Source organism: Neovison vison, chromosome 3 (genome assembly GCF_020171115.1).
Source record: "Neovison vison isolate M4711 chromosome 3, ASM_NN_V1, whole genome shotgun sequence".
NCBI classification, from domain to species: domain Eukaryota; kingdom Metazoa; phylum Chordata; class Mammalia; order Carnivora; family Mustelidae; genus Neogale; species Neogale vison.
In genome coordinates, this window is record NC_058093.1 from 160,339,733 (window position 1) to 160,365,158 (window position 25,426).

General features: G+C 38.3%; 1 protein-coding gene across 1 annotated transcript in view; it reads right to left on the reverse strand.

Annotated features, from left to right (window-relative positions):
- GALNT1 (polypeptide N-acetylgalactosaminyltransferase 1) overlaps window positions 1-25,426 on the reverse strand; it is a 79,661-nt gene that overhangs the window by 46,906 nt on the left and 7,329 nt on the right. Inside the window, exons 2-3 of the mRNA XM_044243152.1 lie at window positions 20,607-20,847; window positions 10,662-10,836 (exon numbers count right to left, since the gene is read on the reverse strand). Coding sequence (XP_044099087.1) covers window positions 10,662-10,836; window positions 20,607-20,745 — 314 coding nt within the window. The 5' untranslated portion in view covers window positions 20,746-20,847. The remainder of the gene's footprint in view (window positions 1-10,661; window positions 10,837-20,606; window positions 20,848-25,426) is intronic.

Sequence of the window (25,426 nt, forward strand, 5' to 3'; positions counted from 1 at the left end):
GGAAGTCTTTAATGCAGTCCCATTTATCAAACTTTCCCTGCATTTTTTGGGTGTTTCTAAGTCCTGTTTAAAAAATCTTCCTCTCTCTCAAGATCATAATAAATTCTGTGTTATCTGCTAGGAGCTTTATTACTTTGCCCTCACATTTATATCTGTAATACACATGAAAATGATTTTCTACATTGTGTGAGAAAAAGTTAGTTTCAGTTTTGTCCTTCAATTATTATCAGGATGACCCAATACTGTTTACTTTTTTCTTTAGAAGAACATCCTTCTACTACTAAGCAGTGCTATCTTTTTCCTAAACCAAGTGTTCAAGTAGTATGGGACTGGTTACAGACTCCCTATTTTGTTTCACCAGTGTGTGTTTCTATCCTTGCAAAAATATCTTAATTATTATACCTTCTTGAGACATTTTGGTAACTGTTATTGCAAATCCTCCAACCTTATTCTTCTACAAAACTGTCTGGCTATTCTTGGTCTCTGCACTTTCAGTTACATTTGGGAACCAATCTGTCAAATTATACACACACACAAACGTGGTGACTAGAAATTCACTGAATCTATAAATCAATTTGGAGAAAACCAACATTTTATAATATTGAACTGTCCACCCATAAAGATGGGCATTGTTCCATTAATTAGATCTTTAATTTCTCTCAATAACATTTTGGAATTTTCTTTGAAGAGAGTTTCTGATATTTGATATTTTTTTATTGCACTGTAGGTGGTATTTTTTAAAAAAATCTGTAGCCCATCTTTTGTTAGAAAACTGACAGAAATATAATTATCTTCATTATAAGTATCAACCTTAAAACAATCAGTACTTATTGATCCTAATCTTTTATCTATACTTCTGAATTTTCATTATTTATATAAAAATGGATTCCATACCCAATGTGTGGCTTGATGAACTCATGACTGCAAGATCAAGAGTCACATGCTCTACCAACTGAGCCAGCCAAGTGCCTCTGAATTTATATTTTTAAAATTTCTACTTTCTCCATTCCAATATTTATCTTCTTCTAGTGATAACCTTAAAAACTGTAACACACAAACTTGATTTATTAAAGTCTAATACTAATTGTTATCTTTACCACCCACAACTTGACAATACATACACACCCCAAAAAAACCTTACAAATGTTTATCCCCAAAGAAAATGCTTTGTTCTGTATTTTAATTTTACTGATATTTTATATGATAAGATATTCTTTAATAGTTGACCTTCATTTGTCTACATATTTACCAATTCCATTGTTCTTCCTTCATTTCCATACCTGATCATTCTAGTAGGATCATTTTCTTTCTGCTTAGAGAACACCCTTTAGTGTTTTTTAGGGTAATGAATCATCTCAGTTTTGTTTCTCTTATAGGTCTTTATTTTTGAAAGATATCTGTGCTGGGTATAAAATTTTAGGCTTATTTAAAGTTATCTCAGACTCTAAAAGACACCTTGTTATTATCTTTTGGCTTCCTTATTTTTTCTGTTGAGAAGTAGCTGTCAGACTTACTGTTGGACATTTGAAGGTGATCTTTACCTTCCCCCTCCCACCCTTTGCTCGCTTTTACAATTCTTTTCTCTAGCTCTGGCTTCCGACAGTTTTATTATGATATGCCCAAGTATGATGTGGCAGGTACCCTGCTGAAGGTTCATCAAACTGATTCTGTGCCTTAATGTTTTTAAGATTAATTTTAGAAAGTTCTTGGCGGGACGCCTGGGTGGCTCAGTTGGTTGGACGACTGCCTTCGGCTCAGGGCGTGATCCTGGAGTCCCGGGATCGAGTCCCACATCAGGCTCCCAGCTCCATGGGGAGTCTGCTTCGCTCTCTGACCTTCTCCTCGCTCATGCTCTCTCTCACTGTCTCTCTCTCAAATAAATAAATAAAATCTTTAAAAAAAAAAAAAAGAAAGTTCTTGGCTATTATACTTTTGAATATTGGTACTCCTCTATTCTCTTTCTTATTTTGACAATTTGTCGGCAATCCTAGACCTCTTTATCTCCTGTATCTCTTACTATCCCTTCTTTATTCTCCATCTTCTATACTTCATTCTGGATGTTTACTTCTGATCTATAATTCAGCTCACTAATTCTCTCTTTAGCTATGTCTAGTCTGCTGCTAAACCCAATCATTAGTCTTTACTTTTTATTACTGTACTCTCCAGTTCTAGAATTTCCACTTGGTTCTTTTCTTTTTCTTTAAAAGATTTTATTTATTTATCTGACAGAGATCACAAGAAGGCAGAGAGGCAGGCAGACAGGGGGGGGAAATAAGCTCCCCGCTGAGCAGAGAGACCAATGCGGGACTTGATCCCAGAACCCTGGGATCATGACCTGAGCTAAAGGCAGGGGCTCTAAACCACTGAGCCACCCAGGCACTCCTCACTTCATTATTTTCTAACAGATTCTAGTTCTCTGCTAAAATTCTCAATCTTGTTTTTAAGTCTTGAAAACATTATTATGTACAATCATTTAAAAGTCTATGTCTGATAACTCTATTACTTGGAGTCATTCTAGGTCTATTTTCATTGTCTACTGTTTTGTTTTCTTTCATGTGCCTTGTTTCGTTGGGTGTCTAGTGTAAACCAGACACTGTGTACGAAATACCATTTAAAAATTTACTGGCCTAATAACTTCCTTCAGAGAGGATTTACATTTGAATTTAGGGGTAGCTAGGGCAGCAGTAAATTCGAATTTCTGGATTAAGATGGTTTAAACTTGGGCTTCAGTTACCACCAGGGCTGATCGACTTCAATTTCATCATTCTTTCTAGGAACCTAAACTAAAACATGGAGGAAGGGATATCTGACTCTCCCTCCTCAAAACACACACACACACAGACTTGATAGGTTCTGGACTCCAGGTGTTGTGCCCCAGCACCAAAATGCTATCAAAAGTACTATTTATAAACACTACATCTGAAACTAATGATGTACAATATATTGGCTAACTAACCGAATTTAAATAAAAAAATAATAAATCATATGGAATATAAAAAAAAAAAAGTACTATTTAGGTATTCACCTTGTGGAATGCATCAAGGTAAAAGTTCTAGGCTTGTTTCTCTGAGTCTTTACCTTCTCCCATAGTTTGGCTCTGAAATTCTTCACTGCCTTCTAACTTCTATATGGTTTTAAGCAAATAATTTATATATATAGAGAGAGAGAGAAAGATTGATTTTTCCCCCCGACTTCCTAATTGTCCTCAACTGAAGAGTTGATCTAAATCACCAAGGCTGCACCATCACAGAAACTGGAAGTCTTCCTCATTCTTTTAAATCAGAGTTTCATTCCTATTACTCCACAGAAACAATTTTATCTAAGTTCCAACAGCATCCATATACAGAAATCATGGGTCAATTTAGAGACTTCATCATTCATCTCAGCAGAATTTAAGAGTTGAGCACTTACTCCTTAAACATTTGCTTGACATCTACATACTTTCCCCCCATACCTCGTTCTCTTACCCTTTTGCTAGATCTTCCTCCTCTTCTCACTCTTCAAAAGCTGAAATGTCAATCATCTGACCTAAGCTCTTTTTCATCTCATCCACTCTGAAGGCTATCTCAACGAAGCCCATGACTTTATATTCACTTGTCCAAATTCATAGTTCCAGTTTCAACAACTCCCCTGAACTCCAGGCTTTTATAAATATATGCTTATTGATTTCCTTCCCCTATTTCTATTCTCCTCTTCTCTCTATCTTGGCAAGTATCACTGTAATTGAGATGACTACTCAAGCCTAAATTTACTTTTCCTTTTCTCTTTTACTCCATATCCAACCCAACCACATTGTGATAGGTTCCATCGTAAAAAAAGGCAATCAAAATTTTAAAACATCTGCTCCTGTGCTAGCCTGGTCCATGCCACTATTATCCTCTGCATGAACTTCTGTAGCTAGAAAATGTAAATTGGTAAAATCAGTGTGGGAGTAGTTTTTTTTTTTTTAATTGAGTGAAATAAAAAAGTGCGTACCTCTCAGCACAACTTCACTTCTACTGACAAACACTTCTGGTCATGACTCTTGATAACAAATACATTTTATGTTAATCTAATACATCCTGAAATAATGATTAATGAAAAAATAACTTTACATAAAACACACCCTGCTATCTTCTATTTCATTAATTAAAGTGCTAAGAGGTATTCACTAAAATGATTTTACGATCCATTAGTGAGTAAAGGGTCCTGAACTGTAACTTGAAAAGCATTGTTCTACAGAAAACTGTTAATATCTGTAGAAGAGAATACATGTAAAAGGATGTTTACAGAGACACTGCAACCATAAAATGTATATACAAAAAGCAAATGAACAATAGATAAATTGTGGCATATTCATACAATGGACTTTTACAAAGCAGTTAAAATGAATGATCCAGAACTACATGCACTGACATGGATAAATCTCCAAATTAATGCTTGGGCAAAAACAATTCTTAAAAAGTTGTACAAGGATATGTGCCTATGCTCTACTACCACTTGCTAAGTAAAAATATAAAACTATAAACTATATATTTATATATAGATAGATATGAAGAAGTACTTTAAAAAAAATTTTTTTATTTATTTATTTTTTATAAACATATAATGTATTTTTATCCTCAGAGGTACAGATCTCTGAATCACCAGGTTTACACACTTCACAGCACTCACCATAGCACATACCCTCCCCAATGTCCATAACCCCACCCCTCTCTCCAAAACCCCCTCCCCGCAGCAACCCTTAGTTTGTTTTGTGAGATTAAGAGTCACTTATGGTTTGTCTCCCTCCCAATCTTGATAAAGAAGATGTGGTATATGAAGAAGTACTTTTAAAGCATGAACAGTAATAGTAAGTAGAAAAACCAGAACAATGGTTAGAGAGAAGTGTGATGCAACTGGGAGAAGTACAGAAAGAGATTCAACTACAGCTGTAAAGTTTTGTTGCTAAAAGCAAAATAAAAAGAAAATATGGCAACTTAAGATTCAATAAAAGGCTGGAGGTTGGAACAAAGATTTGTTATCTCCTATAGCTTCCTGAATGTTTACACCATTTAAAAAAAATAACACTTAAAGAGAAAGCTAGTTTTTCCAAAAAAGAAGTAAAATTTTCAAGAGATACCTAGTAAATGATGGAAAATACATGATAAAAAGTACTTTAAGACAAATATCTAGAAGCAAAAAAACCTTTTTAAAAAAAAAAAAAAAAAAAAAAACAACTATTTTATTTCTTCAAGAGAGACGGAGCACAAATGAGGGGAGGGACAGAAGGAGAGGGACAAGCAGACTGCCTGCTGAGCATGGAGCCAGACTCAGGACTCCATTCCAGGACTCTGAGAACCTGACCTGAGCCAAAGTCAGATGCTTAACCAACTGAAGCACCCAGGCACCCCTAGCATGTATTTTTTTAAAGATTCTATTTATTTGGGAGAGAGACAGAGAGAGAATGAGCGAGTGCACACATGTGCTTGGGGAGGGGAAGGGGGATAGGGACAAGCAGACTCCCTGCTAAGCGGGGAGCCTGACACAGGGCTCCATCCTAGGACTCTGGGATCATGACCTGAGCAGAAGGCAGGCCCTCGACTAACTGAGCCACCCACGTGTCTTCCCCCAAGCATATTTTTAAACTACTCATTACCACATCTTTCTGAGGCAAAAGATAGAACAAAAACAACAACAAAAATACACATACACACATATATATCTATCAGGGAATTTTCTAAAGTTCTATAACAGAAAATTTACATTTCATGAAGCAGGTAGAAACCAAATTAGAAGACAAAGGTATGAAAAAGTAATATTTATGCTAAAATGTACATAATAAAATTTTATGTAACTGAAACAAAAACACCTATCAGCCTTAGAAATACCAATTATTTACAGAGCAAATATGTTACTGAAAACACCTGGGAAAGTTAAAATCTTTTTTTTTTTTTTTTTAAAGATTTTATTTATTCATTTGACAGAGATCACAAGTAGGCAGAGAGGCAGGCAAAGAGAGAGGAGGAAGCAGGCTCCCTGCCGAGCAGAGAGCCCGATGCGGGGCTCGATCCCAGGATCCTGGATCATGACCTAAGCTGAAGGCAGAGGCTTTAACCCACTGAACCACCCAGGAGCCCCGGAAAGTTAAAATCTTAAAAATTAAAAGCAAAGCAACATCCACAAATTCATCAAAATCATCCAGAGGAGCTTATCTAAAAAATAAACAGAATTCTACTAAATACATTATTTAAATCTGTTTCCAGAATTTAACTTAGCATTGAAAGGAATAGTTAAGAAAATGACAAAAAATAACTTCCAGCAATTAGAGAAAGAAGAGAAGTTAGAGCCAGACCTGGATCCAAACTCAATTTAATTATCCTGGGCCACAGCAATTTTTTTTGAAGAACTTTAACAGCAACACCCTGATTCATGGAACTCATTATTTTTCTTAGAATTTATTTATTTTATCTGAGAGATCACATGCATGCATGAGTGGAGGGAGGGGCAAAGGGAGAGAGAATCTCCCGCAGACTCCCCACTGAGCACGGAGCCCGAGGCAGGGCTCAATCCGAGGACCCTGAGATTATGACCTGAACCAAACCTAAGAGCCTAATGCTTAAACTGAGACACCTAGGCACCCCAGAACTGATTATTCTTTTTTTTTTTTTTTTGAAAGTTAAATTTACTTTAAAAACTAGAAAGAATAAAATGCTATTGTTATACTAAATATCTCACAACATATAAAGTGTAGGGTTTTGGGTCTACATTTTTTAAATGTCAGATAACAATGACAAAAACTTAGCAATAAAAAACTTAACAAATAAGGGCGCCTGGGTGGCTCAGTGGGTTAAGCCGCTGCCTTCAGCTCAGGTCATGATCTCAGGGTCCTGGGATCGAGTCCCGCATCGGGCTCTCTGCTCAGCAGGGAGCCTGCTTCCTCCTCTCTCTCTGCCTGCCTCTCTGCCTACTTGTGATCTCTCTCTGTCAAATAAATAAATAAAATCTTTAAAAAAAAAGAAAAACTTAACAAATAAAAAATTCAAGAGAATAGCTCAAAGACAGTCTAGAAATTTCCCCTGGAAGAAGAATAAAGGTAAGACAAAAATATAAGAGACTAAGAGAACCAATTCAAGTAGTCCAAAGCCTGGCTAATCGGAGTTCTAAGAAGGAAAAACAGATGGATGGGACATTCAATAGACCTGTCCAATGCGGATGCACATGACTGACTAGACTGCACAACTTTAGTACCAGAAGTACAAAATTCAGCTGACTTGAAGGATACTGGTACAAAATGCCTTTAACCTACCAATCCACAGCCAAGAGAGGAACAGAAGACTAGTCGATGACACTGTAGTGATGCGGTCCACAAAATGCAGGCTGAAGAAAGATACAAGATACTCTGCCTGGTCTCTGGGGGAAAATAATGGAGAGGGAACCTGCAGAGACTGAGAGAGGGTTGAGAGACATGTGCACCATTTGCATTGTGTGGCCATTATTTGGATCCTGATAAAAACACTACAGGGGTGCCTGGGTGGCTCAGCTGGTTGGGTGACTGCCTTCAGCTTGGGTTGTGGCCCTTGGGTCCTAGGATCGAGTCCCACGTAGGGCTCTCTATTCGGTGGGGAGCCTGCCTCTTCCTCTGACCCTCCCCCAGTTAATGCTCTCTCTCTCTCAAGTGAATAAAATCTTTAAAAAAAAAAAAAAAAAACACTACAAAAAAAGAAAGTATGACATAACTAGGGAAATCTGAACACCAACTAAGTATTTCATGTTATTATGGAGTCACTGTTAAATTAATTTTTTAGGCGTGAAATGGTATCATGAGCTTCCTTCCTATATGAGTCTTCATCTTTCAGAGATATACACTGGAATATTTACAAATGGTACACCCTTCCCTGGAACTGGATAATACACTTCTAATCACACTTAGTTGGTTATTCACAAAAGGCCACAAACCAGAGGGGCTTTACAATAGGACTGCTGCTGCTGTCAAGTTGCTTGGCTATTTCCAGAGCTAACTGACCCAAGTGAGAGTAAAAACCAAATTAGAAACCACAGTGTATTTTATAACCTAATCCTGAAAGCAACACTCTATCACTTACACTGTGTTCTACTGTTCATACAGACTTACCCTAGAACAGTAGCAAGATACATAGAGGTGTACACACCAGGCGACAGAGTTTGCTGGGGAACTATGAAAGGGTATAAGTAAGAGACAAGACTACTGGGCATTACTGAAGCAAGATGAGGAACACGAGGGTTCCTTATACTACTGTCTTTCCGTACACATTTGAAATTCCCCACAAAGTTACAAACAAACAAAAAAACTTCAAAAGATACCTGCACAGAGATGGAGCAAGAAGGTACAAAAAAGCTACTCAGGGACAGTAGCGACTTTGTGCCAACTTCATAAGCGGCCCACTCCCACAGAGAACAAACGGCTGGCAAGGACTGCATATCAGCAGCTTGTGCGAAGTGAGACTTTCAAATCTAGGCAGTCCTCATCAACCCCAAAATTTAGTGCACAAGCATGTGTATCACACCACTTAAACACTGTTCAAAACATAAATGTTCAATAAAATGTGTTGAGAACAGTAACATATATAGCGGAATACTCTACCAGGAACACTAACAATCAAGGCTCTTTTTAGCACAGACACCATTAACATTTCAGCTGCAGGCTTCCCTGAAGAGTGCAGCTCTCTGTCTATATCGTTCAGGAGGGTTAACAGCTTGGGAAAACTTAAGATTATAGCGAAGCTTCTTTTGACTGACCACCACTTAGCCAATCTCTGGACAAACACACTGATACTCCCCATCCCCCACACAGTTTAATTATTTTTTTCCACAGTTTAATTTTTATATGAACAATATTAAATGGTGGCCTTCTAGGACGCATTCACAGCTGTGCCATGTACTAAACTATAAATGCTTTTGCTTTCTCTGTACAACTTTTAATATAATATAATTATAATATAATTATAATATTTTCCCTGCTATGGTTTTCTATGCACTTACTACTTGCCTCCCAAACTCCCCATTGTCTAAATCTCTTCCAGAAACCTTCAGCTGTACCATCATCCGTTTTCTTAAAGTCCTGCTTCCATCTGGGTGGTTGCCTCTTGGCCTAAAAACTGTCACCGAGGGCTCTCCCTTCACCATCCTCAAGGGATTCCCACCACATTTGTTTTAGGCCAAATCCCCTGTCTTCCACAACCTCTGTCCATCTTTTCCTGAGTATAGGTCCTCATTTGGTGGATCATAATCTCCAGTAACCTTTCAAGAAAGGGTGTGTGGCAGTTCCATGTTATGAGACTTTTCATTTCCAAAAACGCCCTGTTCTAACCTATGCATTTGATTGCAAGTAAGGACAGATACAGAACTGTAGACTGGCAATTCTTTTCCTCTGAAATTTTGCTCTTTTATTTCCAGGATTGCTGCTGAGCTGCGCTAAGTTTTGCCCTTTTCTTTCTGTCTCTTTAAACTCCACTCTTGGTTTTCCTAATGTATCTTTTGAATAACATCTTATTGCTTTACGGTTGTAATATGCTTTCTTATTTCATTGGGATTAAGTCTTTTTAAGTTTTCTTCTCCCTCAAGAGTTTTTGCTTCCTCCAACTTGTGTTATTTCTCTTCTGGGCACTATACTTTTCATGTCTGAGTGTTTCTTGTGATTGTCTAGTATTCCTTGGTTATGTATTTGTTACAAAAACAGGGAACCAAAAAGCTGAATATTAGCTTGGAGTTATGATTACTATGAGGTTTGGTGTTTTTTTTTTGTTTTGTTTTGTTTTCCCCCCCTCTGTGCCTAGTCCTACTCTATCAAGAAAGATCCTCCAATCTCTTGCCTGGAGAAAGATGGCCTGGCTGTTGGTGCTAATGGAAGGCCCAGAGGGCAAGGCGACTATGGTCTCAGGAGCCAAATGTGTAATTGTGTACGTTCACCTGCTCCATGTGTTTTCTATATAGTTCCTTTGCTTCTAATGGGAAGCTGTCTAATGGGGTCTGCTGTCCTCTAGCCCAGATACCTTATGTTACCTTCTTCATGTGGGGCAACTGGTCCTCTTACATTGGTGGTGGGAATGTAAATCAGTACAATCATCCTGGAAAAATGTCTGGTAGCACATACTAATGCTATACAAATGTATAATCTATTCCTTTTCCTGTACATACCAAACAGAAATGAGAGCCTAAGTCCTCCAAAAGACATGCACAAGAATGTCACAACTGCTTTACTCATAAGAATCAAAGGTGGAGACAACCCAAATGTCTATGAGTGTGTAAATAAGTTATAGAATATTCATCCACACAACACACATATCTTGATGTGGATGACAATTAGGTACATATGTACATGTAAAAATTTAGTCATCTGTACGCCTATGACTATATACATTACCATTTTAAGTTACATACCTCTTAAAAGAATCTTTTTAAAAAAGCTGATTATAGGAATGTTTTGAGAAGTTTAAAATCCCTTACTAATCTAGTAAGATAAATTATTATTTTCCAAAGCCTAAAATTTATAGCCTAATGATCAGCAGTATTTTTATCAGTATTTAAATTTAAGTGGGTAAGTAATAACTTAGTGATCAAATACTCACTTTAAGAACAGTCAACACTAAAGTGTAATTTATTGGGAACTTAGAACACACTTTTCATTCAAATTCAATGCTGTCAGGACCACACCAGATACTTACCCTTCTAACCTGACATCTGGTAAAGATCTGTTGAGTGCGATCATCTCACTCGCCATTAAATTGAACTGATTGATTTTAAACATCTCTTTCATCTTTTCTTGATCCTCTTTAGGAATGACGACTGGTTTCCCCATTTCTCCAGGACCTTCATGAGGCTTTTGTATTGGCTCTAGAACTAAGAATACAGAAGAAACTTAACTAACATCAATTTTATAGCAACTGATAAATGTTTCTATTTTAATAATATGAGTTTAAACTGTGCCCTCAACAACCAGAGCCATTTCTGAGCCCTTCCTCTCCCAGTCTGTAAAACCTTCTAGCGGCTGCCCTGTCCTCCTCCTCCACACCAGCGTCCTCACTCAAGACCTCCCCACCCTGCACTACTCACCTGCAGCACACACAGCCTTGGCATTCCCATCTCAAATATCGTTACCACATTAACCTTCTAAAGCACGACTTTCATTGTGGTATTCCTGTGAGCTCTAGAGTCTAACTCTTTAATAGGGAATTTAACCTAACTTTCAAAACCGACCATCTGCTCAGCCCTCTACCAAGCCACTCCCCACCTCTACTTCGGTACTTAATCCTTCAGTCAAACAGCAACTCGCTACTTTCCTTCATATGTGCCTCGTATTTTCCTGCTTTGGTGCCTTTGCTCAAAGAAGTCCCCTCTCACTGCACCTCCCCAGTCTTATTTCTGTAATACCAAACACCTACTTGTCTTTTAAGGCCCAGCTAAAAGAGATTCTCTTGTCTGCAGCTTTTCCAAATCTCTCTACCATGATCCTCTGCTACTCTTGACTGCCACATCGTTTCATCATCAAGGGCTCTTATGTCTCTTATCAACTGCTACCTCCTATGATTGCTAACCTGTCCTGTCCTGTGGGCCCCCACTAGATTACATCTCTTTTTAGCTCCATTTTGATTCATTCATGTACCTTTCGTGGAATTCATGATACTGTCCTATAGGAGTTTTATAACTATATGCTCAATTAAATGTGAGCACTATTCAAAAGAAGTCAAAATGAAATCCTAGAATCAATTAAGACATTATAATAAGCATTAAGCAAGGTGGAGCATCAAGAAAGATAATTCTAACCAGAAGTAATATTATCTCTCTTGGTATGTACATAAAAATAGTAATATTCAGGGGCACCTGTGTGGCTCAGACGGTTAAACGTCTGCCTTCAGCTCAGGTCATGATCTGAGGGTCCTGGGATCAAATGCGACATTGGGCTCCCTATTCAGTGGGAAGTCTTCTTCTCCCACTTCCTTTGCCCCTGCCCCACTGGTGCACATGAGCACTCTCTCTCTCTCAGATAAATAAAATCTTAAAATTAAATTTAACTTAAAAAGTAATATTCAGCAATTTCCAAATATTGTTTCTTGTTTTACACTTTTGAGATGTTCAGAAGAGTTTTCTATAATTTTTTTTGCTTGTTTTCTATAATTTTAAAGTTATTTCCTTTATAACTTCAAGAAAAACAAGTTCTCAGATACATTAAACTTGGAAAAAAGTATATTAAACTTCTCATCTAAAAGGCAAAGGGAGAGAATGAGGTAAGGCCAAGAATGGGATAAAAATACCTGTTTTGTACATTACTTGTTTATTTTTAAAGCTGAAATTTCTATTCTCTCATTGTTTATTTTTTTAGGCACTTCTAAAAAGTCTCTACACAAAAATAGAGACATTGAGACAGTAGACAAACCATCTCTCTTCAGCCAGGTTTCATATACCCAAGAATATCACTAGCTGGTAAAGCTTACCTCTAAATTATGAAATTATTGTGTCTTCAACAACTCTATCTAGAATATAAAAACATATCTTAGGCAACCATCAAGAAAAAATGGTATAAAATAATTTTGTTCCTATTCTCAGAATGAACTGTGATTTTAGGAGGGCATTAAAATATTAGGAAATAACTTTACAATTATAGAAAACTCATGTAAAACCATTTTTAAAAACAAATCCTGCCTCATGTTTGCCAAGTAACTAAGCTCTTTATTTTTTTAAATTTCATTTTATAATGTGTTCTTTTTTGAAGATTTTTTAATTTATTTACTTGACAGATCACAAGTAGGCAGAGAGGCAGGCAGAGAGAGTGCAGGGGGAAGCAGGCTCCCCGCTGAGCAGAGAGCCCGATGTGGGGCTCGATCCCAGGTCCCTGGGATCATGACCTGAGCTGAAGGCAGAGGCTTTAACTCACTGAGCCACCTAGGTGCCCCAAAAGGGTGGGTGTGCTGCATGCGCCAGTAATTGAACCTGGGCCTCCCACATGGCAGGTGAGAATTCTACCACTGAACCACCCGTGCACCTTATAATGTGTTTTTGAGTGGGCATGCATGTGCGAAAGTAGGCAGGGGGTGCGGAGAGGGAGAGAGAATCTTAAGTTGGCTCCATGCCCAGCCAGAACTCGAGGTGGGGCTTGATCTCATGACTCTCAGATCATGAACTGAGATGATATCAAGAATTGGATGCTTAACTGACTGAGCCACCCAAACATCCCAGGGAGAGAGAATCTTTTTTTTTTATTTATTTATTTATTTATTTATTTGGCACACAGAGAGAGAGAGATCACAAGTAGACAGAGAGGCAGGCAGAGTGGGGGCGGGGAAGCAGGCTTCCTGCTGAGCAGAGAGCCCAATGCGGGGCTCTATCCCAAGACCCTGAGATCATGACCTGAGCCAAAGACAAGAGGCTTAACCCACTGAGCCACCCAGGTGTACCGGGAGAGAGAATCTTAAGCAAGCTCCATACTCAGCCTAATGTGGGGCTCGATCTCATGATCTTGTGATCATGACCCAAGACAAAATCAAGAGTCTGACACTTAACTAACTGAGGCGCCCAGGTGCACCAAAGCTCTTTAAATATTAGGGTTGACAGATTACAAAAACTGTCAGTGACAAGTGTAATAAAAAAATATAATACAAACACAGATGTATAATTCTCACATATAATTTTAAATGTTTAAAAATCATAAATTATGAAACACTTAAGAGTCAATTCTACTTAATTACCTGTCTCTGGGGGAAAAAAAAAAGAGCAACCAACAGATTTGGGGATTGGGATGTTCAGGGGTCAACAGAAAGCAGAAGAGTTCTGGAGGTGGCAATCAACCTGGGTGCATGGCAGAGTTAACACAATAGGTAGGAGACATCTAGTGGCCTTAATTATAAATCTCTCTCAGTTATCTAAACCCTATTTTAGTATAAGATGGTACTTTAAAGAAAAGTTAAAATGAGAAAAAAGTTTTTCGTGCTTTTTAGTTTTTAAATTAAGAAGAATATTAAGTTATATAGAATGCCATCTAGAACACATTACTGCTATGGTGAGGTGATGGGGGTAAGGGTAGATCCTGAGCTTGATCAAGCCTCCGGGCCTACCTACTAAATTCATAGAAAATATAGGGCACTGAAGGACAAGACAAAAAGTGTTAAAGAGATGCAAATCCTGACTACGGGAAACTGGGAAAAAGAAAACAGCCAATTTCTTCATCTACAACAACAAAAAGAGTGAAAGGGAGGACAGAGAGAAAGAGGTACCCATGTATCCATGCCATAAGACTAGTCTTGAAGAACTGACAACTGCTGGAGCCAGATGGTGGGTATATGGGAGTTCTATTTTCTCTACTTTTATTTATGTTTGACATTTTCAATGGGGGTTGGGGGAGCATGAAGGAGGACTCCAGAAATTATTACTGTGAGGACTAGTAAAGAATCAACTTGATAGCTTACAGAGTAAGAGACTATATGGCCAGAATGTTAAATGCCCCATCATTATGAAGTAAAACTCTGGCTTTAATATCTTAAAGAAGCAGACAAAACTGTACAACATATACAATCCTGCTGTTGCAACATTTTACTGATTTGACCACTTGGTACTTACTAGTAATCAGAATATCTAGTATAATGCCCACATTATATCATTTAACCTACTGGTATACATGAGATTTCCAAGCTACAGTAGAAATTACCAGGAATTATATGACTACTACATAACTCACAAAATCCACCACAATAATCTAGAGATTATAATATCCTAAAGAATTAAATGGACTAGTCAAATAGTTTCCTTTGGCAAAGACCTCAGGATAAAATGCATGTGGATACTGGATATATTTTTACTACTAATGTGCTAGCAGATTGAATGGTAAGCATTAACTTCCATGCATTCTACTTTCCAGTCTTTTAGGTAAATTAAAAGTGAGTTCAGCGAAATTTTTGTTTCAGAGCAACCAAAATGGGGTTTGGATATCATTTCCTGAACTGAAAGAAAATTCTTCTTGGCATAAAATTTTACATGCAGATCATTTCTAAAAAATCCAACTTTGACAAGGGAGATGTTCACATTAATGTTAATCCGAAGTATTGTGTAAGAACAAATGCTTTTTATATTTCGAGTAAACTTCATTTATAAGACAATAAAGTATGTTTTAAAAACTTAATTACCAAGAAAACTACAGATTGATTCTGAATGTCACAAATCATATCAATATACACAAACCACATGATATACCTTTGAATGTACTTTAATAAATCTTGGAAATTTTTAATTTGTGGGGTGCCTGGGTGGCTCAGAGGGTTAAAGCCTCTGCCTTCAGCTCGGGTCATGATCCCAGAGTCCTGGGATGAGCAGGGAGCCTGCTTCCCTTCCTCTCTCTCTGCCTGCTTCTATGCCTGCTTGTGATTTGTCTGTCAAATAAATAAATAAAATCTTAAAAAAAAAGAAATTTTTAATTTGTATTTTTCTTATGTAAGTAGAATAAAAAAGTATAAAGTTATAATACCCTTTGGGGGAAAAATACTAATAAAAGGCTAAAATCATTTCTCCCAAATGATTTTATCTTCTTACAAAATTATCACTCTTACTGTTTTCAGGCATGATATTTTACCTATTCCAAAATGTTTTTTCCACATTTTAATAAATCTCTGAAAATGGGATGTGGCTTAAATGATAACTGAAATGTTTCTGCTTTCTTAGTATAAGTATTCTATAAACAAAAGTATGTAAGATGGTGATGAAATACAGCAAATTACCTGATTTTTTTAACATCAAAATTATAGGAGCACCTAGGTGGCTCAGTGGATTAAGTGTCTGACTCTGATTTCAACTTAGGTCATGATCTCAGGATCATGAGTTCAAGCTTGGCATCCGGCTCTGTGCTGAGTGTGAAGTCTGCTGAAGATTCTCTCTCTCCCTCTGCCCCTTCCGCCCGCCCCTTGTGCACATGTGCTTTCTCTCCCTCTCTCAAAAAAAAAAAAAAAAGTAAATCAAAATTATATAGTAAAATTCACTGATTAACTCTCTGCTACCTCAAATCCTTGTCAGTTTCAACCTTCATTCCAATGTTATGCTCAATTTATTTGTAATGTGTTCAGTATATAAACCTCTATTCGTGCAAAAAACCCTGTAAGTTTCTGAAAGCCTTTACTAATAATATTTTTTTAACTGCTAAAAGGCTTCCTGATGTTTGGAAGTTGAAATAATCCTAGCATACACACATGAAAACTTGAATTATCAACATATTAATGATTGGAAAATTGAGTAAAGTGCTGGCATAAAAGTTCAGTTCCTACTAGAAACTGCATCTGTAAAAACACTGAATATTTTATACAACATCCAAATCCATAAATTGAATGAACGAGCTAATTAGGAAGGCAGGAGGGCAACAAAAATATTCCCAGGACACAACGCACACTAACCCCAGTTTTTCAAGAGGAGACTGTCTAATTCTCTAGCAAGAGAAGAATATTGCTATTCTCAAATAGCCTGAGGTATAAAATGCCAAGTATAAAAGTATGAGACAGAACTTCTCAGGAAAACAAACCAAATCAAACCAACCTTTCTGTAATCACAAAGACTGGCCCACTATTATGTGAAGTAGGCAAGTAACAAGTAAATCCTAGAAAAGAGATGATCATTGATAATCTTTTAAGAGATCCAGCATTATGGTAAAGATAACTGATCCATTCCACCTAAAAATAGGACACCTTTATTCACAATATAAAGACCAGAATTGGATAAATTTCACCAAATGGGCACTGTAGAGCAGTTCAAAGAATGTTCAGAATGAGATCTTTGTAATACTGAAACAGTAATTCTGTTCATTACTTTTTGCCTTATGCGTTTTTGGTTTTTCAAATGCCGTAAAAACCAAAGATCCTAGAGACTTGATACTTTCAAGAGACCTCTACTCTTCGAATCACTGGGTGCACCTGCTTCTCCACTAAGAAGGCCCATGACCTTAGTGCTCTCAGCTATGTGTCCTTTCCCAGCCACTTCAGTGCAGGTTTTCAAGGGCACCACTGCAAGCCCTTCCCAGCCTTAAGCTGAGAAGGCAGGGACTTCAGGGTGCCAGCACCACCCACGACCTCCCAGCTCCTACTGCACTGAAACTTCACAGGGAGCAGATTATTCAAGCCATCCTTAGCACCACCTGTCCCCCTTCCTCCAATCGTTCTTCCCCTTTCCCTTTAACCCCTTAAGGCTACAAGGAACAAAGTTGCAAATGGATGCTCCACCCAGAACTGCCAGCCTCCCACTCTGTCTCCTTCCACACTATCTCCTCACCCTCATGTGTATTGCTCAGTCCTTCTCTCTTGAGCTTCCCTCCTTCTCAGTCGTCCCACCAAACACCCAAGATCCTCTCCCCGGCCACTGTAAAGCTGCTTCATCGTCTTTCTCCACAACACACAGGCCCCTTCCACTGGACTTAACTCAAATCTGCCCTCCCCCAGAGCCCACTAACCTCACAAACCTCTTCTGGGAGAACTGGTCCTTCTTTCCCAAGAGGTCCCAATGAGGGCGCAAAGCCTCCTGCGGTTGCTCCCAGACCATTTCTCCTTTAGGTAGTACTTTTATGCTTTGGTATAAAAGTCACTTCTTGTCTTTGATGCTCATGCCCCAGTGGCTTTCAGAACTGTATTAACCTTGGCGATTTCTTCAAATGCAATTCTTTTCTTAGGGCTTTGATACCACACTGTCTCATCTGCTAAGAATGTGCTCCTTCGGGGATTACATTTGTCCCTTGTATTTTAACCCCTAGTACATAAAAACACACACACACAGACGACTTTGCCTCCATTCCTTTAACTAGTGCACTATACCTTTTCTTCTTCATTTCTTCCTTTTGTTAAGATTTTCTTTTTAAGGGGCACCTGGGTGGCTCAGTGGGTTAAAGCCTCTGCTTGGGCTCAGGTCATGATCTCAGGGTCCTGGGATGGAGCCCTGCATCGGGCTCTCTGCTCAGCAGGGAGCCTGCCTCCCTCTCTCTCTCTGCCTGCCTCTGCCTACTTGTGATCTCTGTCAAATAAATAAAGAAAATCTTTAAAAAAAATTTTTTTTTCTTTTTAAGTAACCCCTTTACCCAATGTGGGGCTCAAACTCACAACCATGAGATCAAGAGTTGCATGTTCCACTGACTGAACCAGTCAGGTACCCCATGCGACCCCCTTTCCTCTGTGTGGAAGCTTCCTGAAAGAAGAGGCTACACTGTATCTCTGCTCCTTCATGGATACATCAAATCCCCTGGCACTGAAATGGCACCTGCCAGGGTCAAAAGAAACCCCATTACCGAAGATAAAGAAGCCCCTTATCTTCATCTCAGGTAAAATCTCTGACAAACACAACTCCTGGATTTTCATGACCACCCTCCCTCTAGTGTCTCCTTCTACCTCTGACTTCCTGAGAAGTCTCTCTTCCTTTACTGACCTCCATGATGCTCTCCAACCCTGGGTCTGTCTCTTCTAAGCCTACATATGCTCCCGGTGCAGTGTTCTGCACAGACAAGGCTTACACTGCCACCTACATTCTGCACCCTGAACAACTGTCTTCTGTAGAACATTCCTACCAGCACCTCCTAGTCAAGCTCATCCTGCCACCCCCATCAAAGCTGCTCTACCTCTGGGGGCCTGCTTCCTGTCAACTCATCAAGCAGGGAAACCTGAGAGAGATCTTAAACTCTTCTTTTATTACTACTTACATTCAGTGGCTCCTCATGTTATATAAATTCCACCTTTTACATACTTCTCATATATATTGTTTTCCTTTCTATTTCAGTATCACTTCAGTGTAGGCCCTAAGAACTTCCCTTAAACTGTCACAACAGCCTTGCAGCTAGTCTCCTCCAGCACATCAGCCACATGACCACCAATCGCCTTCTCCTCAGTCTGGATCCCATCAGGTTACTTACTCCCGTTTAAAATCCTTCAATGGCATGCCGCTGCCTATAAAGAAATCCAAAGCATTCAGCATGCCAGAAAAGGCTGTCTGCAGTCTGGCCTCTGCTAACCTCTCAAGCTCCATCTGTGCTCCTTCCTCTTGTTTTCTATCCATCAACTCTGTTCTCTCGCTTGCTTATCTTGGGAATGCTTCTTTCCCTTGCTTATTCATCAAACCTAACAAACACCTGCTCACCCTGACGCTGCTCAACACAAGCATTATTTCCTTACTGCACCCTCTCAGACACGTGTTCCTCCCGTTCTGCTCTTACACGCATCTCTAGAATGTTACTTATTCCATTAGTATTTTACTATTATTCTTTCTCTCCTATTGGGCTGTGAGTACCCCAAAGGGAGGAATTTTGTCTTTTTGTTGTTGTTGTTGTTGTTGAGCTGTGTATCACTAGCTCCTAATACACTGCCTCGCACATATTAGAGTTTAAAAACAGTCACCAGTGCTAGCCCAGTACTAGCCAATGAGCCTATGAGCCTAATTTTAGGCAAATTTCCCAAGAAGAAATAAACAGGACTGGTTAAATAATCTCATCTATAAAAATTACAGTAAGTAGGCAGAGTTAATCAATACAAATAAATATTTTTAGATTACAAACTTTAGAGGACCAGGTGGTCTCATAAAAATAACGAAAAATTTAAATATGATCACATACTCAAAGCTCACATAAGAACAGTAGTCATTCACATATAATTCCTAAAAATAACAGAATCACTACACAGCCATATTTTCTATAATCATAAAGAGTTCAGAGCTCAGAAAGCTGAATCATTGCCTTATTTTCATTACGTTAAAAAAAATTAAAAGCAGGGGTGCCTGGGTGGCTCAGGCAGTTGAGCTTCCAACTCTTGATTCTGGCTCAGGTCATGATCTCAGGGTTATGAGATCCAGCCCTAAGACAGGCTTCACACTCAGCAGGGAGTCTGTTCCCCTCTCCCTTGACCCCCTCAGCCCGTGCACATGTGCTCTCTCTCAAATGAATAAATCTTTTAAAAAATAAAAATAAAATAAAAAATAAAAAGCAACATTTGTTTGTTGGTTTGAACACAAGGGGTTCAAAACTGAATTTTCCCTGTGTCCACTGCCAAAAATGTTAGTACTTCCAACCCAGGTCCTTCATATTTGTGTTTCCTTTCTTTTCCACACCAACTGTTGCAATCTCACTCTCTCACTCTCGGCCTCTATCATATGGCCTCATCTTTACAAAAGCCCTCCCTAAAAGTGCTATCTACAGCATTAACAAAAAGAAGTCTCCAGATCACAACCATCCAGAATGATTTCCCTGAAAACTGAGATGGGAAGGCAAGGAAAAAAAGTCTTTTGATACCAGATACTGTAATTTTAACACCCAGCATTTCTAGCATTACTCTAATGCCATACAATTTTGTTGGTTCCAACTACTAGTCCTTATTAGTTTAATAATAGTTGATATTAGCTTTCCTACATTTCTTGGTAACACAACTTGCAGAAAATTAACCATGTGTTTAACACTGAACACAAATAATGAATTTAGCAATTCTATACGTGATACTTTAATATTTTGACTGTTGGAAGAACCCACTGGAAAACTGTTAATAATATGATCATCATTATTTAGGAAGCCAGGAATTACTATTAATCTAAAAAAATTAAAATTTTGTAGTACCCAAACTGGTGAACAAACCAGTAATACACTTATTAAAACAGATGTATTATTATAAAATATCACTAACCATCCCCAGCAGGAAGTCCTCGCTCCTTTTTTTCATCACATTTGTTGCATTCACTGAAGTAAAGCAGCAGGAACATATCCAAGAGTACCCAAATCAAGGAGGTGGCTAGGACCACCTTGCAATATGCAAATTTTCTCATGGCACTTAAGTCAAATGCAAAATTTTAAAATATATATATATAAATATACAAAGGTCATGAAAATTATTCCAATCCAGTTTCATCAGAAATCACGTTCATAACCTATAGAGACAAAAAGAAAAAAAGATTAACTTAAAAATAACTATAATGAACTATAAGACTAATTAAACTAATTTAACATGCATAAGAAATTTTAGTATTCAGAATAAATTTAAAAATCAGACTTAAAAAATACTTATAAAATACAGAAAAATTAGTAGTATCAAGAACATACTAACAACGCCTACAAATAAACACTGAGTCGTCACTAGACATTCAGAAACACTGAGGGAAAGTGTAATGGAGAAGAAAAGAGGATCATAGGATCTGAGACCTAGTCCTGGCTCTGACAGTAATTTTACAGATGTTCCTGATCTTTAGTTTCTATTCCCCTACCCTTACCTCACAACCTGTGAAAATAACATGAGAAAATGACTGGAGAAACTGTTGCCAAATTTGGAAAATCATTTGGGATAGTGTGACTAGTAATATTTCTGCTACATAAGGAGGTCATCTCGGGGAGCTCTGGAGGAGACTAAGGGACCTCAGAGAGGCCAAGAGTCACTGTGATGAACAGCAGACATGGAAGCTCAAAGGCCTATTTCACTGCTGAGCAGGTGCGAGACAAGCGAAGTGCATTCAGATGAAGGAGATGGAGGAAACCCAAACTTTGCACATATGCCTCACAGTGAAAGCCAAATGAGCAGATGTTCTCAAGGACTGGGCTGATGGGCAACACAGCAGCTTCTCAAAGGGCACCTTAATGTTCCACGGTGGGCAGCAGAGGTATTTGCCTGAACAATTCAGACCAGGCCAGAGAGTTTATCTATGAAAAACATGTAATAGTTCTTGCCTACTTCACGAGATTCTAGACGCAACCTGAAAAGCACCCCCCAAAAATCCTAAGGGATACTTAAAAAGTATTATCTGTGCTCTTTTCTCCTGGGACTTGTGCTCTCTTGCCTATATTCCTTCCTTCATCAAACCAACATTTCCTGACTGCACGGTGAACAAGGGATGCATGTTACTGTCATATTCTTGCCTCAAAATCATACCTACTCAGTATTTGGTATCAGATCACGTGCAGTGAGCAACTACAGAAGACTACAGTAACCATGATGAGGGGAGAACCAAAAACATTGTAGTGCACAGTCTCATTAAACAACAGTTCTCTCCAGAAGAGCTAGATGGATATAAATTTATCTTCTGTGCTATTTTACACGAAAGGCTACCTCTTTTGGTCACTGGCAAAGTAAACAATGGTACTGCTGATACAGTATTTGAAATTCAAAAGTAACTTCATGTTCTCAAAAATCTGATTATTTTTTTTTAATGCTTACAACCCAGACTACTTCAAAGCAAATCTCTATTATTTTGCATCCATTCCTATTTAATTTTTCCAAGGCAGTACAGTTCAATTCAAAAAGCACCCTTAGCTCCTAGGATCACTAACTCTGCATCATATGACCCAACAAAGGTAGGAGAGATGGGACATTTCAACAGACCTATTCACTTAATTTGTAGCTGGAACTTCTGCCAGAAAAGCTAGAAAGACTTAAAAACATGATAATCATCCTCTAACATAGTAAGGAGAGGCTAAATTAGTTTATTTACTAGTTATATATTTTGTTTACTCTATTTCTCAATCAGAACCAGAATCAAACATATTCATGCACTTATTAATTTGTTCAATGCACACAAACTCAGTAAAAACACAGACTGTGTCAAATGCATGGAATACAAAAATGAACAGAATGCACATCCCTTGCCCTTATGAAATTTAGAGCTGGCTCCAGGAAAGCAGGGTTTAGGCAAACAGCCACACATACATAAAATTTCACTGGTGATCACTGTTTTGAAGGGAGGTACATAGCAATATAAACATCTGTATTACAAAGATTGGACTTTGTCAGGAAGACTTCCCTGAGGAAGACAGGATTTGAGGGGAAAATAAGCATTGGGGGCAGTGAGTAGCAAAGGCTCTGTAGCAGGAAGGAGCCCAGCACTGAGAGGTCAGGGGATCAAAGACAAAAGAAGAGGAAACTGCAATGTGAGATAAAACTGGAGCTGGATAAGAGTGGCCAGACTCAAGAGGTACTCAGGGACAAACTCAATGGGACTTAAGGCCAAATTAGATGGGGTGAAAGAGGAGGAAATCCTGGCTTGTACCAATGGATGCAGAGTGGTGCTAGTCATAGAAACAGGAAACCAAAGAAAGAGGGCAGGTTTTTGGAAGGGAAGAAGATGTAAGATGGGAAGAAACTTGTTTGACTTTGGACATGCTTAGTATCAGGTAACCCTGATACCTTCAAGAAGAGATATTAACCGCAGCTAAGGATACAAAAGTTTGGGACCCAAAGGAACGGTCTAAGGTAAAGGTATAAGGACAGAAGCCCTTGCTCCTATGCAACATTGCTGGGGCAGACAGACTTTTAAAAAATCAATATGCAAAACAATTTTTTTGGAGTGTAATTTCCCTCCTAGCATGGGGCTGGACTTGGAGACATGCTTCTAGTCAACAGAATATGGTAGAAGTAATGGTGAGAGATTTCAAGCCTGGTCATAAAACACATATCCTCAGCTTTCTCTCAGCTCACACTCTGGGGAAAGCCAGCACCCCAATGTCAGAAGAACACTTAAGTATCCTTATACAAAGGTCCACATGGTAAGAAACTGAAGCCTCCTAAGCACAAGCAGTACTATTGTGCCAGGCATGGAAGGGAACTTGTGGAAGCAGTCACAATCAACCCTTCTGATGGCTGTGGCTCCTGCTGACATTCTGACTGCAATATGCAGAAAGATCCTGAATCAACACCCCCTACTAAGCTGCTCCTGCATTCCTGACCCAAGCAAATACAAGATAAAAAATGTCTATTGTCTGAAGCCATTACCTTTGGAGGTAATTCATCAATATAGGATTTCAACAACAAAAAAGGCCTAAAAAGAGAATTCTTTAACCTACAGTAAAGATATTTAATGACACGACTTGTCGACTTGTCATGCACTTCTGTAACATGAAATGACTTATGCAACCTTACTTCAATTTCACATCATACTAGAGTCCAAGCAGTAAGTCAAGAAAAGGAATAAGGATGAGGGGGAGAAAAAGAGACAAAATTATTTGCAGATGACATGATTTCTATCAGAAACTTAAAAGATATCAATAGATAACTCATTACAACTAATTTATGACCTCATCAAGGTTGCTGAATACAAGGGATGCCTGGGTGGCTCAGCTGGGTGGGCATCTGCCTTTGGCTCAGGTCATGATCTCAGGGTTCCGGGATCAAGCCCCAGGTCGGGCCCTTGGTGAGTTGGGAGTCTGCTTCTCCCTCTCACACTCCCTCTGGGCTCTCTCTCAAATAAATAAATAAAATCTTAAAAACAAAAAAAAAGGTTGCTAAATACAAGATGAACATATAACAATTATGTCCTGTATAGTAACAGTAACTACTCCAAATATATAAAAGAAAACAAATCATATTCAAAATAGCTATAAAAACCCTAAGATATCTGGGGATAAACTTGAACAAAATAGGGGCTCCTGGTGGCTCAGTCGGTTAAATGTCTGCCTTCAGCTTGGGTCATGATCCCAGGGTCCTGGGACAGAGGCCACAGAGGGCTCCCTGCTCAGCGGGGAGCCTGCTTTTCCTTCTCCCTCTCTCAAATAAATAAATCTTTAAAAAAAAAAAAAAAAAAAAAACCTTTAACAAAATATGTGCAAGACACAGAAAAAGTTGTAGAACGTTACTGAGGGGTATAAGAGAACTGACTAATGGCTAGTTATACTATGTTCAGGAGAAAAAAAAGTAATAGCCTCTTTCTAAAATTAATCTATAAATTTAATACAATTCTAATCAAAACACAAACGAAGCTTTTCAGGACTGGATTTATAATAAAGCCGAAGAATCTAAAACCATGTGGGTCTCTAAACAAAACCATACATGTCCAGAAAATTGGTGAGATGACAGATGAGAGTAGAAAACTGACAGAGGGACAAACGGGTTTCCATATGATACGAAATAAATTTAGATTCTACCTTATACCAGTAACAAAAGAAAATCTGTGAAAAGATAATAACGAGGCCAAAGTTGTCAAAACAAAGTCACAGGTATTCTGGCCTTCTACTCACTGTAGGAGTATGGCTCATACATACTCTAAGTGTGAGTAAGAGTATGGCTCTAAGTGCTTTAAGTATGGCTCTAGTGCTTTAGCTTTTAATTTTATAGTTTCCACTTCCAGTGAAGTGTTTAAGGCCAACATTTCTCCCACTGTCTTTGAGTTGTCAAGTGATTACTTACTAAAATTTGGCAATGAGAAGACTCATTCACCAGCCAAAAACATGAACCAATTTTTAGGTATCAGCATACTCTCATTCTGACTATTTAACAAAAAATTAGTTAAGAACTAGTCTAAAAATTCTATACAAACTAATGTTCACATGCCATATAAATGTAGATATTCTCTTTCTCTAATTGTTTCCCAGGTGTTACTCCAAGTTTAGAGGTTAGGGAAACATGTTTATCATTTGGGGTACTCGTGGTATAGACTCCTATAAAATTTACCAGTATCTTAAATGGAATGTCAATTTCCAAGGTGATAAACTGACTTAATGTTTAGCAATACCTTTAAAAATTAATAT